The 22,278-nt window shown below is 38.8% G+C and overlaps 1 protein-coding gene across 1 annotated transcript in view; it reads left to right on the plus strand.

Annotated features, from left to right (window-relative positions):
* The first annotated feature begins 857 nt into the window (after window positions 1-857).
* LOC117421318 (protein phosphatase 3 catalytic subunit alpha) overlaps window positions 858-22,278 on the plus strand; it is a 167,486-nt gene continuing 146,065 nt past the window's right edge. Inside the window, exon 1 of the mRNA XM_034035553.3 lies at window positions 858-1,257. Coding sequence (XP_033891444.3) covers window positions 1,200-1,257 — 58 coding nt within the window. The 5' untranslated portion in view covers window positions 858-1,199. The remainder of the gene's footprint in view (window positions 1,258-22,278) is intronic.

A 22,278-nucleotide genomic window follows, 5' to 3' on the forward strand; every position in this document is an offset into this window, starting at 1 on the left:
GTACGTGATCACTGAAAAGCTTAGCTAGCTTTAGGTGAAAAAATGATAGCTACAGCATTGACCAAAATTATACCCATTGGAACAACATCCCTTTGATTTGGAAATGTGGCAAGGAGCAATATTTTGTGCAAAATGTGTGCAATCTATAATATTGTCAATACTGTACTGTAAGCGTGACTTTTTATATACAAAATTAAATACAGCCCATTGCATGCTACGATTGATTTACAAAAAAAAATAAAAAATAACCTAAACAATTGTTCACAGATACAAATCGTGTTATTTTGATGAAAATGTCGTTTGCTCGCTGTTGAAATATGATCTATGTTTAGTGGAAAATTTTCTTTCCCTATTTCTTTTTTTAAACAAAAGTTTGCACAACAATCTCCATTCTCACGCCGCTATGCCTGACCAAAGTGGTGCGATATTATACAGTTTACAGAACGTATGTCGTAATTAAAGCCGTGTAGTAACACCAAAACACGTGCAATGACGTTTGTTTCTCGATTTGAAATTTCAACCTGCATCATTAAAAATAATGATAACAGATATGTATAAGGAACTTGGTAGAAACCATGATACCGCAGCATTTTTCCCTTTTCTAACTGGCAACCAGTGCACCGAGCGTACAATCAGTTTCTGCCTGACTTGCCTCCCCTCAAGCATAACCGAAATACAGAGCCTATATGGGCGTTTATTAATTACCACTGCCACCCTGAGAGACGCTAGTAGCGATGCTGGTTACATTCTGCAGCAATGCACAGTCTTGTGCAATATAACACACACTATTTAACCAGCCCACCGCGTAATCTAACCTTAAATGTATACCAGGTCATATGATACTGTGATGGGCAGATTGTTCGCCCGTACACTATCAAGGAAGGGCTAACAGGATGAGAAACAGAAGACGCACGCAGCCAATACAGGGTGAGAGAAGGCGGGACAGTCAAACTGCATGTTAGGCTGAACGTCGAGTTGTACACGGAGTGATAGATACAGTGCAGCTGTGAATCTATTGGGAGAGGTTACTGTGTAGAAATTTGTAACATTGTTGCAAGTGTTTCTGGCTAATACAACAGAACGAATCAAAAGAAGGACGAGGGGATTTCACACCTGGGGAAGATATCATATAGTAAGAAAGGACTATACAGGAACATTTACAGCTGAAGTTTAAATTTGATTAAAATATTACGCTGGAAATGTCCGAAAATAAGCCGAATGATGAGAAGTTGTCAACAACGGAGAGGGCGGTGAAACGTAAGTACTGGTGTTATTTTTGTGTCACTGGATGTACTTACTGTATTTTTCACACGTTTTACAACCACTGTTGATTGTAAAACTATGGAGTCCATAGCTCCTTCCCCCCCACCAATCTGTTAACAAAAATCTTAATAACACAGTTTGCAGTGAAAAGGGTGTAGCTGTATTGGCAAAAGTAGGAAGTGCGGGTAGTATTTACACGTTTTGAGCCTGTCAGTACCACTATTATACCGGTTAATAGTGGGACTGATATTGTTGTTAATATTGCGGGATGTTGCGTCCTCGATGTTTATACAGTTCTGTAGATGGATTGCAATGCACTAGACCTGTGCAAGTGCTACTTCCTCATCTATCTACGTTATCTGCTATGTTACAAATCACAGTCCGTGCGGTATACAGTACGCATTGGGAGAGAGATGAATTGGTACTTTGTGCATTAGCGTAATGTCCATAAAGTCTGTCGGAAACGGTATCAAAATTAGATCCAATAATGACAATTATAATGTAAGTGTTGTCGACATGTACAAGTTATATGGAAAATCAAGAGCTCAAATACATTCCAGTGTTTGGAGTTGAACAAGTATTTTCCTGTCATCCTAGAATGAACAAGTATGCGTTTGTTGTGTACAATCATTTATGTTGAATAAGAATGCATATAAATGGATACAAAATTCAACATCGTAATTTGTGTCATTCTTAAAAAGAAAAAAAAAACCAGTTGGCTTGATAAGCAGTTTTTAATTAATTCTAAATAATACTGAGTCTAAATAAAACGTTGTCGTATGTTATTATTATTCTCGCCAATTTGTATTTTTGCTGTTAATGGATGATCTCCAATTCAAATGCAACCATAGGAATCTTATGCAAAACGCTTCACTGTGTAAACCCATCCACATAAAATGTAAATAAACCTATTTAGTATAGTGTCATTATCTCACTCATTATATACAGTTACATATGAACAATTTGTCTACGAGTAACATTAATGCAGTTTTACAACTTGTTTAGCATGTTAAGAAAAGCTTTTAGGGTGTTCATTTAAACTAGCTAGCTTTCTCCAGTAGTCTATGTACAGTGCCTTAGGAAATAGGTACTTGAAATGTATATGTACTATTGTATTTATGTGTATAGGTAGATAAGTACTGTTCAATCCTAAGCTTGAAGCCAGTGTCTGTGATAAAGATATTGGTGATGTCTTATAGATCATTAGATGCATTTGCAGTTAATCTATGCAGCTGTTTGGGCCATCACCTTTTAAAGTTGGACAATCACAAACTGGGAATTCAAAAGTATTTGTGTAAGATTTAAATTTGTACAATATTTTTTTCTGGGGTGGGGTGGTGAATGGAGAACTAATACACCTACTGTATGTATGTATGTATGTATGTATGTATGTATGCATGCATGCACTTATGTAAGTTTTTATTACCTTATGGAGACCTTCATTCTTAACAGTTGGTTTAGGCATTGAGACACAGTTACCATTAAGTGGTACTAAACTAATTATTAGTTTCACTAAATCATTCATATTTGCAGATCACAATGGGGTGTGTGATTGGGGGGGGGGGGGGGTGAACTGGCAGGGATTACTTCTCCTCATCAGCGAACCCTTCTGTCCAGACACCAAGCACATTCAGAGTGGATAAAAAGCAGGGCTGGTCTCTTTTCTCCGGGATCGGTAGCCCGCCCACCTCTGCTTCGGATTGCATGGCGTAAAAGCGATTCTGGCTTTGGGTTTGTGAGATCGGAACATGCTCACACACCCTCAGAACATCTGTGCTGTGTGGGGACTCGCTGCGGTGAGGAGAAAAAACATAATTGAATATTCCAAATTTGGGGAAAATAAATTCAAATAATTGGTCACTCTAAATTAAAACAAACAAACAAACAAAAAAACCTGAAGTAATGTTTACATAAATAGCTTCTCCTTCTGAAATTCAATCACTCTCATTCAATCTTGCTGCTAACGAGTGGTAGTGTGGTTTTTTTCACATAACACAGATTTGTTGTCTCTTCCTAAATTATTCTCTTCTGTGTTGTAGCAGGCTAAATGTGGTAATGCCGTGAAAGTAGCAATGTTTCAACAAGCAGCCCTTTTATTTTGTTGCTACACAATGGGAGTTCATTCAAGTATATTTTCGTAAATTAGTTTTTTTAATACATGCATATTAATGCCGATTATTTCATGAGCACTGCATTCATTCATTAAAATAACTGTAGGGGTACATGGGGACTTGGTGTTTTGCATGGTCCAGATGTGCCAGAGTATTTTTCAGATGGTTAATTGAATGACTAGGAAGCCAGCTTGAATTTCATGTCAGTTCAAAATTGATTTCTGTTGTATAGGTCTATTAACTAATTTGTCCTAATTCTTTTTCTAGGTAGACTTGGTTTGACAGAAGCAGTGGTGGAAGCATTCTAGAGCAATGGTGTAATCGCTGACAATCTCAAGTGCTTTATCAATGTAGACAAGAGGTTGATCATTTCCATTTCGTTCATATAGTCTACAGTAGTTACTATAAAACTGGAATGAACCAGTCAAAAAACGGCACATTTGTGGCTGCTTATTCACCGTTTCTCTGTCATTCATTTTGTTTAGGAAAAAATCTAGCAGTACTAGGTTTTATTGGCTGGTCAAAGCAGGTGAATGTTTAAACGACCATTAATACAGGTTTAACCCAATGAGGGCTTGCATTTAGATTTTTGTTCCGGTAAAACTGTATGCATAAATGTGTACTAAAACCTACAGCTATGGCCAAATGTTTAGCATCACCTAGAATTTTGGGATTGAAACCAACAAAAAAACCAACTATATAAACACAATTTTTATATTTTATTTAACATCATGTAATCAAAAAAACTACAAAATTATATTGCCAAAGTCTACCAGAAGCCTTAATAGTAGTACAGTATTTTATGTTGCATTTAAATGTCCCATACTTTTTTGTTAAGTATATGGAAAAAAATTGTTAATTCTATAGTGTGATGCAAAACTTTTGGCCATAGGTGTATATACAGACTTGCACTTTTAAAAGTTAAACAAAGAATTTGTCTTGAATATGCATTTTGATAAGCCCAACAACCATTTAATGGGAAATAAATCTTCTAGCTTTGCATCAAACTCCCCTGCTTAGAATCTGGAACTGTCCATAACCAAAGTTAAGGAAGATAATCTCTGCATGACTAGTGTTAAAGAGAGGTGTGATTTAATATAATTAGGGCTTGAATTTTTCAGTTTTTATTTTTTGTTTACTTCGGAGAGAGGGGGGTGAGTTATTTTCAGTTATAAAAATAAACACCACTTAAACACATCAATTATTAGTTTCTATAATACATTGTGTGTATGTTTCACTAATACATATACAAATATCTATCACACTATAGAGTTGTTGTTTTCTTTTACCACAAAAATTCATAATTGGTCAACAACAATGTCTTTGCACACTGCCCACCTGGAAGCCATTTTGTGCATGACTGACATTATTTAAAATATTTTGCCAAAACCCCCAAAATACATTTCCTATCATCCTCCTGCTCACTGGCAAATCCATCTCAGTTACTTATGTGAGCAGGGGGATGATGTGGGAAATGTAGTTCTGAGAGGTCCATGCGGGTACATGTAAAGCCATCTTGAGGCCGGGAATGCAATTTAAGTTTAAAAAAGTGGTCAAAATTTTTTTTAAAAATAAATAAATAAATAAAACAATACACACACCTTAGGTAAACAGTTGTAGCAACACATGGGAACATGTAACGCAATAAAATAATGTCCTTATGTAGCCTTTAAGGTTGGATGTTGTGGAAATTAAAAACTAAAATAATTTCCATTAGGTTGTTGTAAAAGGGAAAGAGGTGAGGGGGAAAAAAAACAATTCCTTGAAAATAGTACACTTGTTACAATGGGTACATTTCATGGAAATGTACCCATTGCCCACTTAAAAATAAATACAGCAAATGTTTGCCTTATTGGTGCACTACCTGTTACACTGCATTAGGAACCTGGCAGCCGGATTAGTTTGCTTCCGATAAATTATTCGAACACACTGCATAGAGCAGCGCGATTTCTTTAAAATGTCTTTAATGAAAACGAAACCAGCTGCATCAAAGATCAGAAATATTTCTGCTAAAGATCACTCTGTCCAGTACAAGAAGGGGACATTTCACTTGTCTGTTGTTATGTTTACATATATTTATGCTTTTATTTTCTCTGATAATTCACCATCAGTGAATTATCAGAGAAAAGGTGGACATAAAAAACAAAAAGTATTCTACAATTTAGCATTTACTGTTTTTCAGGTAAGCATTTAACACCATGACATACGCACGTACATCAGATGAAAACCCACTTACGGTACCATGGCATACGTGTGTATGTCAAGTTTCCCATTCTATTCTGTGATCAGTTTCTTAGTCTAGCGTTTCAGGTTTCATTCCCCAAGGCAGTGCTAGTACTGTGGAATGTGCAATGAAGGTCAGGGGAGGGTCAGGTGACATTTGTATCCAATTCCGTGTCGTGTAGAGATTCCAGTCTACCTGTGGGTGTTTAGAAGACAGATATATTGCGGGAAGCCATTCAACTGTGTGTGTGTGTGTGTATATATATATATATATATATATATATATATACACAGTACTGTGCAAAAGTTTTAGGCAGGTGTGAAAAAATGCTGTAAAGTAAGAATGCTTTCAAAAATAGACATGTTAATAGTTTATATTTATCAATTAACAAAATGCAAAGTGAGTGAACAGAAGAAAAATCTACATCAAATCAATATTTGGTGTGACCACCCTTTGCCTTCAAAACAGCATCAATTCTTCTAGGTACACTTGCACACAGTTTTTGAAGGAACTCGGCAGGTAGGTTGGCCCAAACATCTTGGAGAACTAACCACAGTTCTTCTGTGGATTTAGGCAGCCTCAGTTGCTTCTCTCTCTTCATGTAATCCCAGACAGACTCGATGATGTTGAGATCAGGGCTCTGTGGGGGCCATACCATCACTTCCAGGACTCCTTGTTCTTCTTTACGCTGAAGATAGTTCTTAATGACTTTCACTGTATGTTTGGGGTCATTGTCATGCTGCAGAATACATTTGGGGCCAATCAGATGCCTCCCTGATGGTATTGCATGATGGATAAGTATCTGCCTGTACTTCTCAGCATTGAGGAGACCATTAATTCTGACCAAATCCCCAACTCCATTTACAGAAATGCAGCCCCAAACTTGCAAGGAACCTCCACCATGCTTCACTGTTGCCTGCAGACACTCATTTGTGTACTGCTCTCCAGCCCTTCTGCTACAGCCAAATATTTCAAATTTTGACTCATCAGTCCAGAGCGCCTGCTGCCATTTTTCTGCACCCCAGTTCCTGTGTTTTCGTGCATAGTTGAGTCGTTTGGCCTTGTTTCCACGTCGGAGGTATGGCTTTTTGGTCGCAAGTCTTCCATGAAGGCCACTTCTGACCAGACTTCTCCGGACAGTAGATGGGTGTACCAGGGTCCCACTGTTTTCTGCCAATTCTGAGCTGATGGCACTGCTGGACATCTTCCGATTGCGAAGGGAAGTAAGCATGATGTGTCTTTCATCTGCTGCAGTAAGTTTCCTTGGCCGACCACTGCGTCTACGGTCCTCAACGTTGCCCGTTTCTTTGTGCTTCTTCAGAAGAGCTTGGACAGCACATCTGGAAACCCCTGTCTGCCTTGAAATTTCTGCCTGGGAGAGACCTTGCTGATGCAGTATAACTACCTTGTGTCTTGTTGCTGTGCTCAGTCTTGCCATGGTGTATGACTTTTGACAGTAAACTGTCTTCAGCAACCTCACCTTGTTAGCTGAGTTTGGCTGTTCCTCACCCAGTTTTATTCCTCCTACACAGCTGTTTCTGTTTCAGTTAATGATTGTGTTTCAACCTACATATTGAATTGATGATCATTAGCACCTGTTTGGTATAATTGTTTAATCATACACCTGACTATATGCCTACAAAATCCCTGACTTTGTGCAAGTGTACCTAGAAGAATTGATGCTGTTTTGAAGGCAAAGGGTGGTCACACCAAATATGGATTTGATTTAGATTTTTCTTCTGTTCACTCACTTTGCATTTAGTTAATTGATAAATATAATCTATTAACATGTATCTATTAATCTATCTATCTATCTATCTATCTATCTATCTATCTATCTATCTATCTATCTATCTATCTATCTATCTATCTATATATAATTATTATTAGTGTTTTATATTATAATGTATTTATGGCAACGTACATGGAGAGCGACAACGGGAGTGATGAAGATTTCGAAGTTGGTTCGGAGAATTTTGATACCAGCGACAGTGATGCTGACTTATCACTCAGCGATGATGAAGAGGATGTGGAGCCAAGAACAGCAGGGGACTGGGTGTTTGTTACTGATCTCTACCATGATGCCAGTCCTCCATCATTTGATTTTGCACCTGTTTACACAGATGTGCACCCCGCCATGGAACTGGAGAGTTTGCATTCTCCCTTGGAGTGCTTTTTGGTGTTTATTCCCGAAAAGCTAATCACTTACCTTTGTGACTGTGCAAACAAAAGAGCATGCAGCTACTTTACAGGTAAGCCAGCTGCAAACGGGAAGGTGTTTGGTTTGAAATGGCAGTGCTGTGACGAAATACTATCAAAACACAGTACTGGGTACAAGGCAATGAAGCAGGTGTCTGCGGCAGCCAGATCCATCACAATGCCTGCGCAAAGTAGCTGTGTACACACATTTTTGACTATCTCTCCAACACAAGGGAAGCAGAGACCACAAAAAAAGGTGCAGGGTTTGCTACAAAAATTAAAACAAAAGAAAGGACACAAGAAAAATGTGCAGTGGTTGCAAAGGTAATCGCGGGTTCTGTTGTATTGAACATTAAAATAAATTGCACAGAGCAAGTCGATATTGGCACACGTTTTGATGTTTGATTTTTATTTGATAATTACTGTTTACTGATTATTATTATTATTAGCGTTATTAGCAAACAAAATAAAAAAAAAATGTTTTTATCTCTATATTGAACATGGGTATGTAGTACACAGAAGCATAAAGGGTTAGTGAAAAACACAGTTTAGGTCATTTATTTGTGTTCATCATATGTTAACATTTTATAGCAATTACAGGTTTGAAAATATTATTATTATTATTATTATTATTATTATTATTATTATTTGGTACCTAGGAAGGGGTTTCATTTTTACATCTGGAGTTGAAGCTGTTAAATATAATAACTCTAGGGAAAATTATGAATTTTGAGTGTTACAATGCTATTTCTTCTGCTTTTAATAATTGTTTAATTGTGAAATCTTGAAATATCTATTTTTAGACTGTTAAGTGTTGAGAAATTCATTTTTGAGAGTGTTGAGGAATCTTCGTTTTTCACTGTAAAAATGGCAATAGTGGTGAGCAGACTGTAGAAGGACTCGTATATATCTGCCTGTTCAACATCATTATTCATGCTGCAACAGAATAATCTGAAAGAGGACCTGCATTCCCATGAAAACTAGTTATAAGTAAATTGTGAAATCGCTCTGTCAGATTAAATTGCAATGATCCTAATACTACTAGATCTAACCTATTTCAAAAGTATGTTCCAAAGCTTCCTGGGTTTGGTACTTCTGAAGTAAATATGAGTGACCCCTTATTTATAATTTAGGTTTCAAACAGTAATAGTAAATACTGTTTCTGCAACTTATTTCCCTGAGAACCTTGTCCTGTCAGGTCGATGATGATAACCCCTGTAATTTGGAACAGACTGAAAGAGGTGCCTTGGCTCAGGAGGATAGCTTCCATTTTCCGTACCTCCACGTAATATCTGTCACACTCTTTTTCACTCCATGGTTTTTTGTTGTTGTCATTTTCTTCCTGTTTTAAGTCTTTTGGGAGTTGTGTTTTAAGTAGTTTTCAGATGCCTCAAGGCCTAATCCAATTATATGATATTTTCGTTTAGGCCTGTCCTTTCATAATATCACATAAACCAGTGGTTCCCTGTGTCTGCTAGTTTCCATTCCAACTGAGTTTTCAATTACTAAACCCTTAATAAAACTAATATTTTGTTTAATTATGCCTTTTTAAATTGTTTTCAGCTCTTAAACAGTTGCAGATTTCAAGTTAGCTATAACATTTTATAAGTGACTTTTTCTACAAGGAGGATGTATGAATGCTCATGGACTGCCAGTTGTCTACAGTATATAGGCTTTACATTATGTAATACTGCAGTCTGTAAGTTAATGTGTACAGTTAACACTGTTTTCTCCTTAGCAAGTAAGTGGGCATAAACCATCATTGGAGAATTGATCATTTTCATTGACTTAGAGGGACTCAATGAGTTTATAAAACACAACGTTTGGATTTCTGTATGCACTCTCTGTCACTTTGTCCTCAGCCACATGCTTTCCGCTTGTTCCAATTAGGTGTGTGATATGCTTAAACTAGTTTTAATGAAGGCCAAATCATGGAAGTTGATGTAGTTGTACCACTGAATGTCTTAATGGCGTTGAGAAGATTGCCAACATGTTAAACTAAAATAACCCTGAACACACTAACCTTTTTCCTTTCTGAAGCAGTTTGATGTGGCAGGTTAGGAAGTTCCTAAAAAGAAAAAACAGAACATTTCTTAACATTATGTAACCATTTAACCATACAATGCTTTATTCATTCATGGCCTGCTGGCAACCCTCAGAGGCTATTCTTACAGTTTGGCATGGTGGATAGAAACTGGATGAGAGACCCCAGTTAATATCAAGACCGATTTGGCAAACCACTCCACCTGCCATTTCTGGAATGTATTCCACTTGTTTGCCCCGAACAGCCCATAAACAAGCAATTAGACAGTTGCCATTGAACAAGCACAACTTGTGTACCTCACAAAACTGCATGGTTTTCCATTCAGGCATTTGCTATATTTACCCACTTTTTCCCTATCTATATCCTCCTCATACCTTCAGCAAGAAAAATGACCTTCAGCTTTGCACTCAGGATATGCAGAAACACAGTACTAAACTGAGTTTAGAGTGGGTGCAAATTCTGGTCCCATGACCGGAATTCTGTAGCACTGTGTTAAACCTTTGTTTCAGCTGCATGCTACATTTTAATTATAGGGCTGCTGCTCTGTTCAATCGTTCTGTGTCATCTAGCATTGTCATATTTTCTCTCTAAAATGCAATAAAACTTTTTCTTTATGCACCAGACCTTGAGATAAACATTAGAATGATGACGCACGCTTCCAGAATTAATTGCATTTGCTGAAGCTGTATTTTCTGTCAGAGCAGTGAGGAGGCTGAAATGGGCAACAGTGAGAGAAAGCACTGTGTTTGGTAAGAGACATTCAAAATGTATTTATTTATTTTATTTACTTGAATATGCCTGTTGGTTCCTGATTCTTTCACAGCTTTGCCTCAAGGCTGTCAGAAAGCCCCCCAAAAAAATCCTTAACTGGTCAACTGAAACAGTCTTTTACTGTTTGTTTCCTGTGCGTTATTACTGGTCCATATTAAAACCCTGATTGAGCTAAAATATTGTGTGACTGCATATTTATTTGTTGAAGGGTCGGATATGCCTGTTTCTTTAAACTATTTTATTTGACCCTCCCTCCCCCTAAAGTGTCCCTTTTTGAATAGGTTCTCTTTGACCACAGAGTAATAACAGCTGCCCCCTTCCCCAGGCTGTTGGTTCTTGTGTCAATGGACTACTTCCTTCTGTTTGTCACATTAGCAAAAGATAGGGAGACTGTGCGAATTATTAATTTTAAATGACTTGCTGGTCTTATTGCGCAAGTTAATTTTGGAGATGCATACATTTCATAATTTGGTAATTCGATCAATAAACAACTTATTAAATGCATTATATTTAAGTAAGATAATCTCCCTCGAGCTCTCTTGTTTTTAAATGAAATGACACTAATTTTCTGTTTATGTTCTCTTTACCAATCAGTGGATTTGTTACAGAAAAGGCTTTATATTCTTTAAAAAGTTAACAGAGTTTGATGTGCAATTACCTTAAACCATTTTTGATGTAGCCAGCACAAAACAACCTGCAATTAGCTACTCCTAACAACTTTGCAAAGCTGTTACCCCCAGAGCCGATATATTATAAGGCTACTTTAAACAGCTGTTAGTTGTTAAAAGGAGCAACTTTCTGTCAGAGTTTTCTCTAAGCAAGAAAAACGTCAGTGGATGAATGTCAAAAAAGCATTTTGTGAATGACTAGCAATAATATGAGTGGTTATTTCTTTTGGTGTTTGTGAATGTACTGCTTGTGAAAGGTGAGTGGCTATTAGTTCTGGCTACACGCTCAAGCAGGCTTATCCTCAACATGCAGACCACCGTAACCAGAATTTAGTAGGGCCTATGTTGTGACAACCAAAGTTGTGACCTAAGAGGGATAGGATCACCAAAATCACCTAGCTTCCATATTAATATTAAAACCTGTGGCATCTTAAAATAGGTTCTACCCACTAGACGCTAGTACTGATATATTCTAATACATGTGATTAAACTCTAATCTTGTAAATACAAACATTTGTACAGTGAACTGTGAATTAACCGGCAAACATTTTTGGCTACTTATTCAAGGCGACTTTGACACTGTCTTTTACTGGGGGCGTAACTTGCTTCATGGGGTTTTATTGTTATTGGTTTAGTCTGAACGTTTTGCTTTCATGGGAATCTGACTTTTGTAGCCCGACTTGTACAGGGAAGAAAAGGTGAAATCAAAGCTAGTACAATACGGTTAAAATTATGCAAAAAGCCTTGTTTGATGGCGAAAGTACTGGATCTAAATTAATTTTGAAGTAAATGCAATGCATGATTGGATAAGCACCCAGGGTATATTGACTTCAGGTAACTTACAATAGTTTCATAAATACAGAAGTATAAACCTAAAATAGCAGGTTATTTTAATTTCTTAGCTTTGAGTGTTTCCATCTCTGCAAGTAGTTTAGTAGAATTGTTCCTTGTGGGAAATATGTGTGATTTAGAAGTCCTTCAGAGCTTAAGCTTTGACGAATATAAATATGTTAGAAATGCTGCTTTAGCTGGCATTGCCCTTCCATGAAAGAATGTCTGGCTATATAGTTTCTACTTTCCATTCCAACTCATCTACTTTTAAATATTGAAACTACAAAGACACTTCTATCATTTTGTGACCTGATGCCTAATATGTTCAAGAGGATATGTCACTGTGACTAAACTGCCACATTTCTATGCATGTAGAATAGAAATCAGGATCGTGTGGGGAAGTCGGGCTTTGAGGGACAATATTCAACTTACCTCCCAGTGCAGTCCTAGAAGTACTTTGATGTTGCCATAGCTTAGTGCATGATTAGACATGCCTGGAATAAATCACAGCTGCATTTTTAGAACATTTTTACAGTGTTGGAGAATCACCCTGGATTGCATTGAATGCATGTCGTTGGTTATTAAGGAATTGCACTTAAAAATAAGTGGTTGATGCAATTCAGGTGAATTCCCTATTGCCGTAAAATACCTTAAATACATCTGGGACTTATACCGTCAGGGAACTGTATAGGTTGATCAAAGTAACCCCTTGGTGTGTGTGTGCGTGTGGATGGTTAGGTGCTTACTTGAACCAGGTACATATTTATGTTATTGCTGACCTTTTAATTCCCCCTTTGTGCTGAACAACCTTGTTTCTCAAGGCACATGTTATCGGGTCTTCATAGCTAGAACACCTCATGCCTAGAACACTTCACATACAGGCATTGTTCCTGGTGGTTGTAAAAGCAACACTAGCATTTCAGTATCTAGCTTTACCTCGTGTTTATTCACTGTTGTTTATAGTGTTGAAACTAAGATTAAAAGGATCAGGGTTGTCTTGGAAAAACATTTGTGCTGCATGTTTCTTTGAGTCAAAGTCTCATTCTGGATAAAAAGAGGAAAAGTCAGAACATAGATTTCTTGGTTGTTTACAGGGAACAGTGTTCCTTTTAATTTCCTTAAGTTAGATCAGAGTGATGTACTTTATGATGATTTGCTTGAAGCTGAACACTGATTTGACCAATTATATTAAGACTCTGAACAACTACTACTAATTCAATTGTCCTTGTGTTAATTGTGTTTGCTTTATTAGGATGGGAAGAAAGGGCTATCATTCTCAAGTTTCCTTTGTTTCATCTGTTGTAGTAAGGTCATATTACACCTGCCACTTGTGACATCTAAATTAACATACTGTCACGTTTGTGCCTTATAAGGGTGGGCACAGGAGGGTTACAGCTCCTGGTGGATTATATATTTGTGCTCTGGGCTTGATTGAGATGAGTTTAAGCAACCCGATTAGACCTTTTAAGAAGAACAAAAAAAACAGTCACAACAATAATTATAAGAGGATAACAGCCTCCTTCGGAGACTCTGTTTTATTAAGAACACACACTCAATTAAAAAAATATTTTTAGTTTAAATCTTAATCCTGTCCTTTAAGAGCGCAATCCTGTTCTAAAAGTTTAGTACTAGAGGAAACTGTTTCAGAGAGACTACGTTTGTTAAGAATCTTAATTGACGTCACTGCATCCACTGATGCTATGTGGTTACAATGTGTTTGAAAGCTGATATACCTACAATGCATTACTGAAATCGTGTTAAAAAATGCATATAATGCGTTAGCTTGGTTTAAATGAGTAATATGTTTTTCAATGCCTTAACGAGGATAAGAATTTTAGCAAGCTGACATAATTTTGAGTCCTATTTTAGTGGCAACTCTCAGAAGAACATCACCAGATCGCAACAGTAAGGTTGTTATGTTGTAAGTCCAAGAAACATCATGGTTTTAATTAATGGAAAGTTTGTTATATTGTAATTAAACACAACATCACCTCATCTGTTCACAAAAAGTTGAATATGTGGTAATTCTAAGAAAAAGCTGGAGGAAACACAGGCCTTTCTTTGAGTTAAGCTGGACTCCAGCTTCTTCTGTCTTCTCCAACGGAGATCTCTACCTTGTTCATTGTCAGGACGAAATTCTTGCTTAGAATCCCTTTTCCTCCAAGGAAGGTAGCAGAACTGGCTCCGGCATCCAGTATTTAGCATCACTGGCATGCCAAACCAATTCTGGCTGACCTCTGTAATGTATTGAAACTTCCTGTGTGTGCTCCATACATTTGATACATTGTGGGATTTCAACTGCTGCCCATTCTGCCTGATCTGTGCACTTACGACAAGTTACCCTCACTATTTATTTTCCATTAGGAATATGGATCGGTTTTCCTGAGCTAATTCTAGCATAGGCATGTTCCCATCTAGGAAAACTGGCTTTGCAATCTCCTTTAGAGTTTCCCTTTCTTTTCTTACATCTGAAACAGTAAAAATCTTTTTGTCTCGGAGGGGCCCTCATCTTCCTGGAATATATTATCCTTAGCCCAAATCTATCTGAATCTCCTGCAGAACAGTTTTGAAAAGTCCCGTACTTGTCAATTTCCATTTGTTCACACAGGTATATCATTCTAGGCACTCCACAAGCCATTGTACTGCTCTGGACAGAATATTGGCTCACTTCCATGTCTCCAGACTGCCACACTTTAGAATCATAATTACAGCCAGTTGGTATTTCCACCACTAAATTAGATAAAGATCCTGCTTGAACACCTGTGCCTGTTTTGTATATTTTCCACATCCAACCAGGCCTAAGGACTTTAACTAGCTCTGTGACAATACACACACACACAAATGGCATGAGTTGTCTGAGATACCATGGGGCTCATGCAGCAGCCGATCATAAAGAAAATCGGAGCTGTCTGAGGAGAGGTATTGGGGTAAAAAAAATTAATTTAAAAGTTATTTAACCATCTTTACCAGGTTCTTAATACACAGTGCACGGGTCCTTCCGGGTCTATTTCCAAACCAAAGCGAAGGAAAAGATTTGCAGTTCTCCTGCCCCTTTATGCGATCATGCATGATCCCTGGGTAAATGATTGCAGCTGACTCTATTGCCTGCAGCTGCTACCTCGTTTACCTTCCGGGTCAATACGTTCCTGCAACAGAGTCTTGCCTTCCTCCAGGCTGACCGACTTCCCGACCCTGGAAATGAACTGTCAGGCCAACCCGTCCAAAGCCTTTCTCTTTCGCTATTAGGGCCCTCACAGGTCGGGAGGGAGATTTACAACCAGTTTTTAATTTTTTTGGGGAGAAATAGAGGTCTAAAAAACTTCTCATCATTGCGGCAATGGTGGGATGTAGGGAAGGCGCAGACTATATTTTTGTCAACAATATACTAGAAATGTCACAAAAAGCTTAAATAAAACCATGAGAGAACTGCAGGTGGACATCCTCCAGCTCCAGAGTGCTCTGGACTCACTGAGGGCCTAAGATGTAAAAAAGTGGGGTTAGCAGATCTGCTGGACGTAAAGGTGCAGGGGGCGCTGGTGAGATCGCGGTTCCAGAGTTTGGTGGAGATGGATGCACCATCTCACTATTTCTTTGGGCTAGAGAGGAAGAGTGCACAGAGTAAAGTGATTCATTGCCTGAGGGAAGTGGCTGGACAGGAGGTGAGGGAGCATGCAGAGATCCAGAAGATGGCTGTGGAGTTCTAGAAAGTCCTGTTTACAGCAGAGGCGGTGGAGGAGCAGGGAATCACAGCATTTCCTGCAGGGTCTCCCTCAGCTGCCTGAAGAGGAAGCCAGGGTGCTGGAAACCCCCCTGACACTGTCTGAACTCTCTGATGCCCTCCAGGGACTGAAAAACAGAAATATACCTGGAATTGATGGCCTCCAAGTGGAGTTTTTATAAAAATGTTTTGAAATCTGTTGGGAGGACTTGTTAAGGGTGTTCAGGGAGAGTGTGCATGAGAAAGTTCTGTGTCAGAGCTGTAGAAGAGCTATTATCACTCTCCTCCCTAAAAAGGGAGATTTGTGTAATATTAAAACTGGAGACGTGTGTCATTGCTCTGCGCCGACTATAAAATCCTTTCAAGAGCCCTCGCAAACTGCCTCAGGACTGTGATAGTGCGGGTGGTGCAAGGAGACCTAACATACTGCATTCCAGACGGATCCATTTTTGATAATATCTATTTAATTCGAGACATACTATCAGCCTCCAAGCTTTTTGGTTTCAATGCAGGTGTAGTGTTGTTAGATCAGGAAAAGCCCTTCGACCGGGTAGATTCCCTCTACCTGTGGAGGGCACTAAAAGCTTCTGGGTTTGGGACTGTATTCTTAGAGAAGGTTCAGCTGCTCTATGGTGATGTTTCTGGTCTATTGAAAATTAATGATGGCATAAGCGCTCCTTTCCCCGTTCAGAGAGGTATTAGGCAGGGGTGTTCCATGTCTGGTATGCTGTACGCTACAGCCATAGAGCCTCTTATCAATGAGCTGAGGAGGGTATTGACTGGACTGTGTTCCTCAGTGTCCTAGCAAACCAGTGAAGATCACAGCCTATGCAGATGTTATTGCTGTATTTATTGCTAACCAAACATATATTGACAGTGTAGGCACCTGTCTGACTATTTGAGCAGCTGTCATCTTCTAAAGCAAACTGGGCTAAGAGTAGTGCGTGCTCCTGGGTGACTGGTGGGATTGACGTCCTCCAGCTTTACCTGCTGGATTGCAGTGGAGCAGGGGTGGGCTCCTTTTATCCGGGTGTTCATCTCGGGGGATGACAGCCCAGTTTAGAGGAATTGGGAGGGGGTGGTGGAGAAAGCGAAAGGCAGGTTGCAGCGGTGGAAGTAGCTGCTCCCGCAGATCTCCTGTAGAGGTAGAGTACTTACTATGAATAACTTGGTGGCCTCTAGCTTGTGGCACATATTCATCCGCCTGTAGCCCCCACAGTCATTTAGTGAAACAGGTTTGTGGATTTTTTTCTGGGATGGAATGCACTGGATCAGACCGAGTGTGCGGAACCTGTCAGTGGCCGAGGGGGGGCAGGGACTCGTAGACCTTTCTAGCAGGATGGAGGCTTTTAGGTTGCAGGCCTTGCAGAGGTTGCTGTGCTGCGTGGAGCCCCTCCCATGGAGGCAGCTTGTCTATGCCTTCCTACAGCAGGTAGGAAGGTTGGGTCTAGACAGGGGTCTTTTTTTACTGGAAATGGGCAAACTGGAGATGGCCCGACTGCCAGACTACTACAAGAGCCTGCTGATGGCGTGGCAGTGGGTGCATATTGAGCAGAGAGACACTGAAAACATCAGCCTTGATTGGCTTTTAGAGGAGCCGTTAGTGTATAATACTCTCTAACATGTGATATTGTCCAGCCTTCTACCTTTACACATTTTTTAGTTAAGGCAGGTGTTGTAAAGCTTAGAGCCCTTTAGATTTCAACACGTACAGTTGGGTGACTCCTCAGTTGTTAGCGTTTGCTCTGGGGATGCGGTCTGTTTGCACTGCTGAGGTTTTCCTTTCCCAAGTGTGTGCTGCTCTGCCCAGTGAGGGGCTGGAGCTCCTGAGACAACTGTTCAGGGAACAGAGAGCCCTGCACACAGATTCCTCTTTTCCATCACTGTTAGTGTCCCTATTAGTCAGTCAGGATTTTGATGGGCAGGGTCATTTACTGATTGTAGAGGGTCTGAGGGACCTCCCTCTGTGCACAGTAGAGGGGAAACAGCTGTATAGGGTGTGTGTAAAGGGCCGTTACCAGCAGCAGCTCAGGGCACTACAAGACACACACTGGAGAGAGGGGCTGGGGGCGGTGGAACAGATAGTGCCATCTTGGAGAACCCTCTATAAGCCACCACTGCCAGAAAGATTAGGGGATCTGCAATGGAGGATCTTACACACCATAATTTGCCGTTAACACCTTTATAAGCATCATAAACCCTGAGGTGACAGACTCCTGTCCCTTTTGCTCACAAAGGGAGACTGTTTACCATTGTTTTGTGTTCTGCACCAGACTAAAACCTTTGTTTGCTACCCTGAAGAAATTGCTTGTTGGATTGGGTTTTGTCTTCTCTGAGGTGTTTTTTATTTTTTATTTTAAGTATTGCAAAAAGAGAAAGTACGCAGTCCAGTTGGTGAATTTTATTATTGGACAAACCAAACTAGCAATTTTAAAGAGCAGAAAAAACTAAATGAATGACATTTTAAATTCTGATCCTTTCTTCATTTTTGGAATGCTTGTTTTAACATGGGTTAGAATGGAGTTTAATTTCTATAAAGCAATGCATAATGTAGAAATGTTCGAACAAACCTGGTGTGTAAACAGTGTATCGTGTGCTGTTAAGGATGGTGAACTGGAGGAGTACCTGTAATGTGACCTTTATGTACTGCAGTGTTGATAATATTTTATGTAATTTATTTTTCATTTTGAGTGAATTTGAACTATGATTTCATGATATCTGATTTGTAAATACTATTTTTGTGTATTCTATTTAATTGTTAAATAAAATCTTTCAAAAAGTAATAAAATAAAAATATCTATCGATACAGTCTAACTTCATTGTAACGAACCAGCCTGGGACCTGGAGAAATGTTCGTTATATCAGGGTGTTCACTATAACAGGGTTTGACAATTTGCTGTATCAGAATGATGAAGATACGCTCAAATTGAATTTAACATCTTTATACAGTATACAGTAGTTCTTTCAAGACAACTTCACATTGATCAACATTTAAACTGTATATTTAAAAGAAAACAGTAAAGAAATGAAAACAGTAAAAAGTACACTTACATGCTTCTCTGAAGAAGACTATGTCTTAAATTCGAGTACAGTATATTGACCCGTGTATTAAAATCGGCAACAAAAGACGTGACTACCTGGGTGCACAAGCAGCAATATGACTTGCTGCTGAGAAAAGACGAACCAAAATGTTACTGCCCAATCTCATAAGAACATAAGAACATAAGAACATTTACAAACGAGAGGAGGCCATTCAGCCCATCTTGCTCGTTTGGTTGTTAGTAGCTTATTGATCCCAGAATCTCATCAAGCAGCTTCTTGAAGGATCCCAAGGTGTCAGCTTCAACAACATTACTGGGGAGTTGGTTCCAGACCCTCACAATTCTCTGGTTAAAAAGTTCCTCCTATTTTCTGTTCTGAATGCCCCTTTATCTAATCTCCATTTGTGACCCCTGGTCCTTGTTTCTTTTTTCAGGTCAAAGAAGTCCCCTGGGTCGACACTGTCTACACCTTTTAGGATTTTGAATGTTTGAATCAGATCGCCGCGTAGTCTTCTTTGTTCAAGACTGAATAGATTCAATTCTTTTAGCCTGTCTGCATACGATATGCCTTTTAAACCCGGGATAATTCTGGTTGCTCTTCTTTGCTGCTCTTTCTAGAGCAGCAATATCCTTTTTGTAACGAAGTGACCAGAACTGAACACAATATTCTAGGTGAGGTCTTACTAATGCATTGTAAAGTTTTAACATTACTTCCCTTGATTTAAATTCAACACTTCTCACAATATATCCGAGCATGTTTGTTGGCCTTTTTTATAGCTTCCCCACATTGTCTAGATGAAGACATTTCTGAGTCAACATAAACTCCTAGGTCTTTTTCATAGTTCCCTTCTTCAATTTCAGTATCTCCCATATGATATTTATAATGCACATTTTTGCATTGCCTGCATGCAATACTTTACACTTTTCTCTATTAAATTTCATTTGCCATGTGTCTGCCCAATTCTGAATGCTGTCTAGATCATTTTGAATGACCTTTGCTGCTGCAACAGTGTTTGCCACTCCTCCTATTTTTGTGTCGTCTGCAAATTTAACGAGTTTGCTTACTATACCAGAATCTAAATCATTAATGTAGATTAGGAATAGCAGAGGACCTAATACTGATCCCTGTGGTACGCCACTGGTTACCTCACTCTATTTTGAGGTTTCTCCTCTAATCAGTACTTTCTGTTTTCTACATGTTAACCACTCCCTAATCCATGTGCATGCATTTCCTTGAATCCCTACTGCGTTCAGTTTGAGAATTAATCTTTTATGCGGGACTTTGTCAAAAGCTTTCTGGAAATCTAAATAAACCATGTCGTATGCTTTGCAGTTATCCATTTTCAATGTTGCATCCTCAAAGTCAAGTAGGTTAGTTAGACACGATCTCCCTGTCCTAAAACCATGCTTACTGTCTCCCAGGATATTGTTACCATATAGGTAATTTTCCATTTTGGATCTTATTATAGTTTCCATAAGTTTACATTTAATAGAAGTCAGGCTTATTGGTCTGTAGTTACCTGGTTCAGTTTTGTCTCCCTTTTTGTGGATCGGTTTTACGTTTGCTATTTTCCAGTCTGTCGGTACAACCCCTGTGTCAAGAGACTGTTGCATGATATTGGTTAGCGGTTTGTAAATAACTTCTTTCATTTCTTTGAGAAAAGTAATCATTTAATATATTTGATTTTTTTTTTCTTCATCTATGATTTTGCCATTTGTGTCTTAGACATTTACCTCCTCTTTGAATGTTCTCTTGCTGTTATAATATTGGAAAAATATTTTGGAATTGGTTTTAGCCCCCTTAGCAATATTGATTTCTATCTCTCTCTTGGCCTTTCTAACTTCCTTTTTGACTTGTGTTTGCAGTTCCAAGTACTCTTTCTGTGTACTTTGTTTTTGGTCCCTTTTAAACACTCTGTAAAGTGCCTTTTTTCGCTGAATATTTTTTTTAATTGATCTATTAAACCATTTTGGCCATTTTGTTTTAGATTTAGATTTGTCTACTTTTGGGCTGTAATTGTTTTGCGCCTCTAGTAATACATTTTAAAAAACAGCCACCCTTTTTCTGTGGATGTTTTCTCTATTTTACTCCAATCTACTTCTGTTAGTCTCTGTTTTATACCTTCATAGTTTGCTTTTCTAAAATTGTAAACCTTAGCTTTAGTCATTACTTTTGGGGTTTTAAAAAATATTTCAAATGAGACCATGTTGTGGTCTGAGTTTGCCAATGGCTCTCTGACCTCTGTTTTATTTATTCTGTCTTCATTATTTGAAAAGACTAAATCAAGGCATGCCTCCTCTCTAGTCGGTGCCTTGACAAATTGCGTTAGGAAGCAGTCATTTGTCATTTCCACCATTTCAATTTCGTCCGTCGTGCCCCCCATCGAAATCCCCCATTAGTATGGCTTCTCCTTTTCTACACGCATTTCGAATGTCATTGTATAACAGATTATTTTGCTCAGCGTCTGAATTTGGCGGTCTATAGCATGCTCCTATTATTATGCCCTTTGAATTTGTGTCCATTATTCTGACCCATATTGATTCTGCATTGTCCTGATTTAACACCTGGGCTTCAAGACTATTTCTTATGTATAGCGCTACCTCTCCGCCTCTTCTGTCCTGCCTGTCTTTCCTATATAGTTTGTACCCACTAATATTATATTCGTCTCCATCACTCTCAGACAACCAAGTTTCTCTAACACCTATCACATCGTAGTTACTTGTTAGTGCAGTAGCTTCAAGTTCTAACATTTTGTTTCTGAGACTTCTAGCATTAAGATAAATACATTTAATAGTTGTCTTACCTGAGTTGTTTCCCTTGTTTTGACGTGGTCTCCCTTCTCTTTTTTTGTTTTCTCCCCCCTTCCTTTCTAGTTTAAATGCTTCTGGACCTCCTCAAGGATCCTTTCTCAGAGTAGATTGGTTCCCTTTCTGTTTAAGTGCAGTCCGTCCCACCTATATAGATAGTCCTTGTTGTAGAATGTGCTCCAATATTCAAGAAAGGTGAAGCCTTCCTGTGTGCACCACGATTTCAGCCATGCATTTTGATTTTGTATTTCCAGCTGTCCATATGGTCCTTTGCAAGGTGCCGGCAGTATCCCAGAAAATACCACAGTTTTGGTCTTGTCTTTTAATTTCCTTCCTAGCTCTCTGAATTTGTTTTGCAGGGATCTTGGTCTGTCTCTTCCAATGTTGTTTGTACCGATGTAGACGACTACTAATGGGTCGTCTCCTGTTCGTTCAGGAGCCTGTCCACATTCTCAGTGATGTGCTTGACTGAGGCTCCTGGAAGGCAGCACACTGTTGTAGTAAGGGGGTCCAAACTGCAAACTGAACTTGCTGTGTTTCTCAATATGGAGTCCCTAACAATCATGACCTTCCTTCTTTTTGCTGCCTGGCCAGCACTGT

The sequence above is a fragment of the Acipenser ruthenus genome, chromosome 1 (assembly GCF_902713425.1).
Source record: "Acipenser ruthenus chromosome 1, fAciRut3.2 maternal haplotype, whole genome shotgun sequence".
In the NCBI taxonomy this organism is placed as follows: Eukaryota; Metazoa; Chordata; class Actinopteri; order Acipenseriformes; family Acipenseridae; genus Acipenser; species Acipenser ruthenus.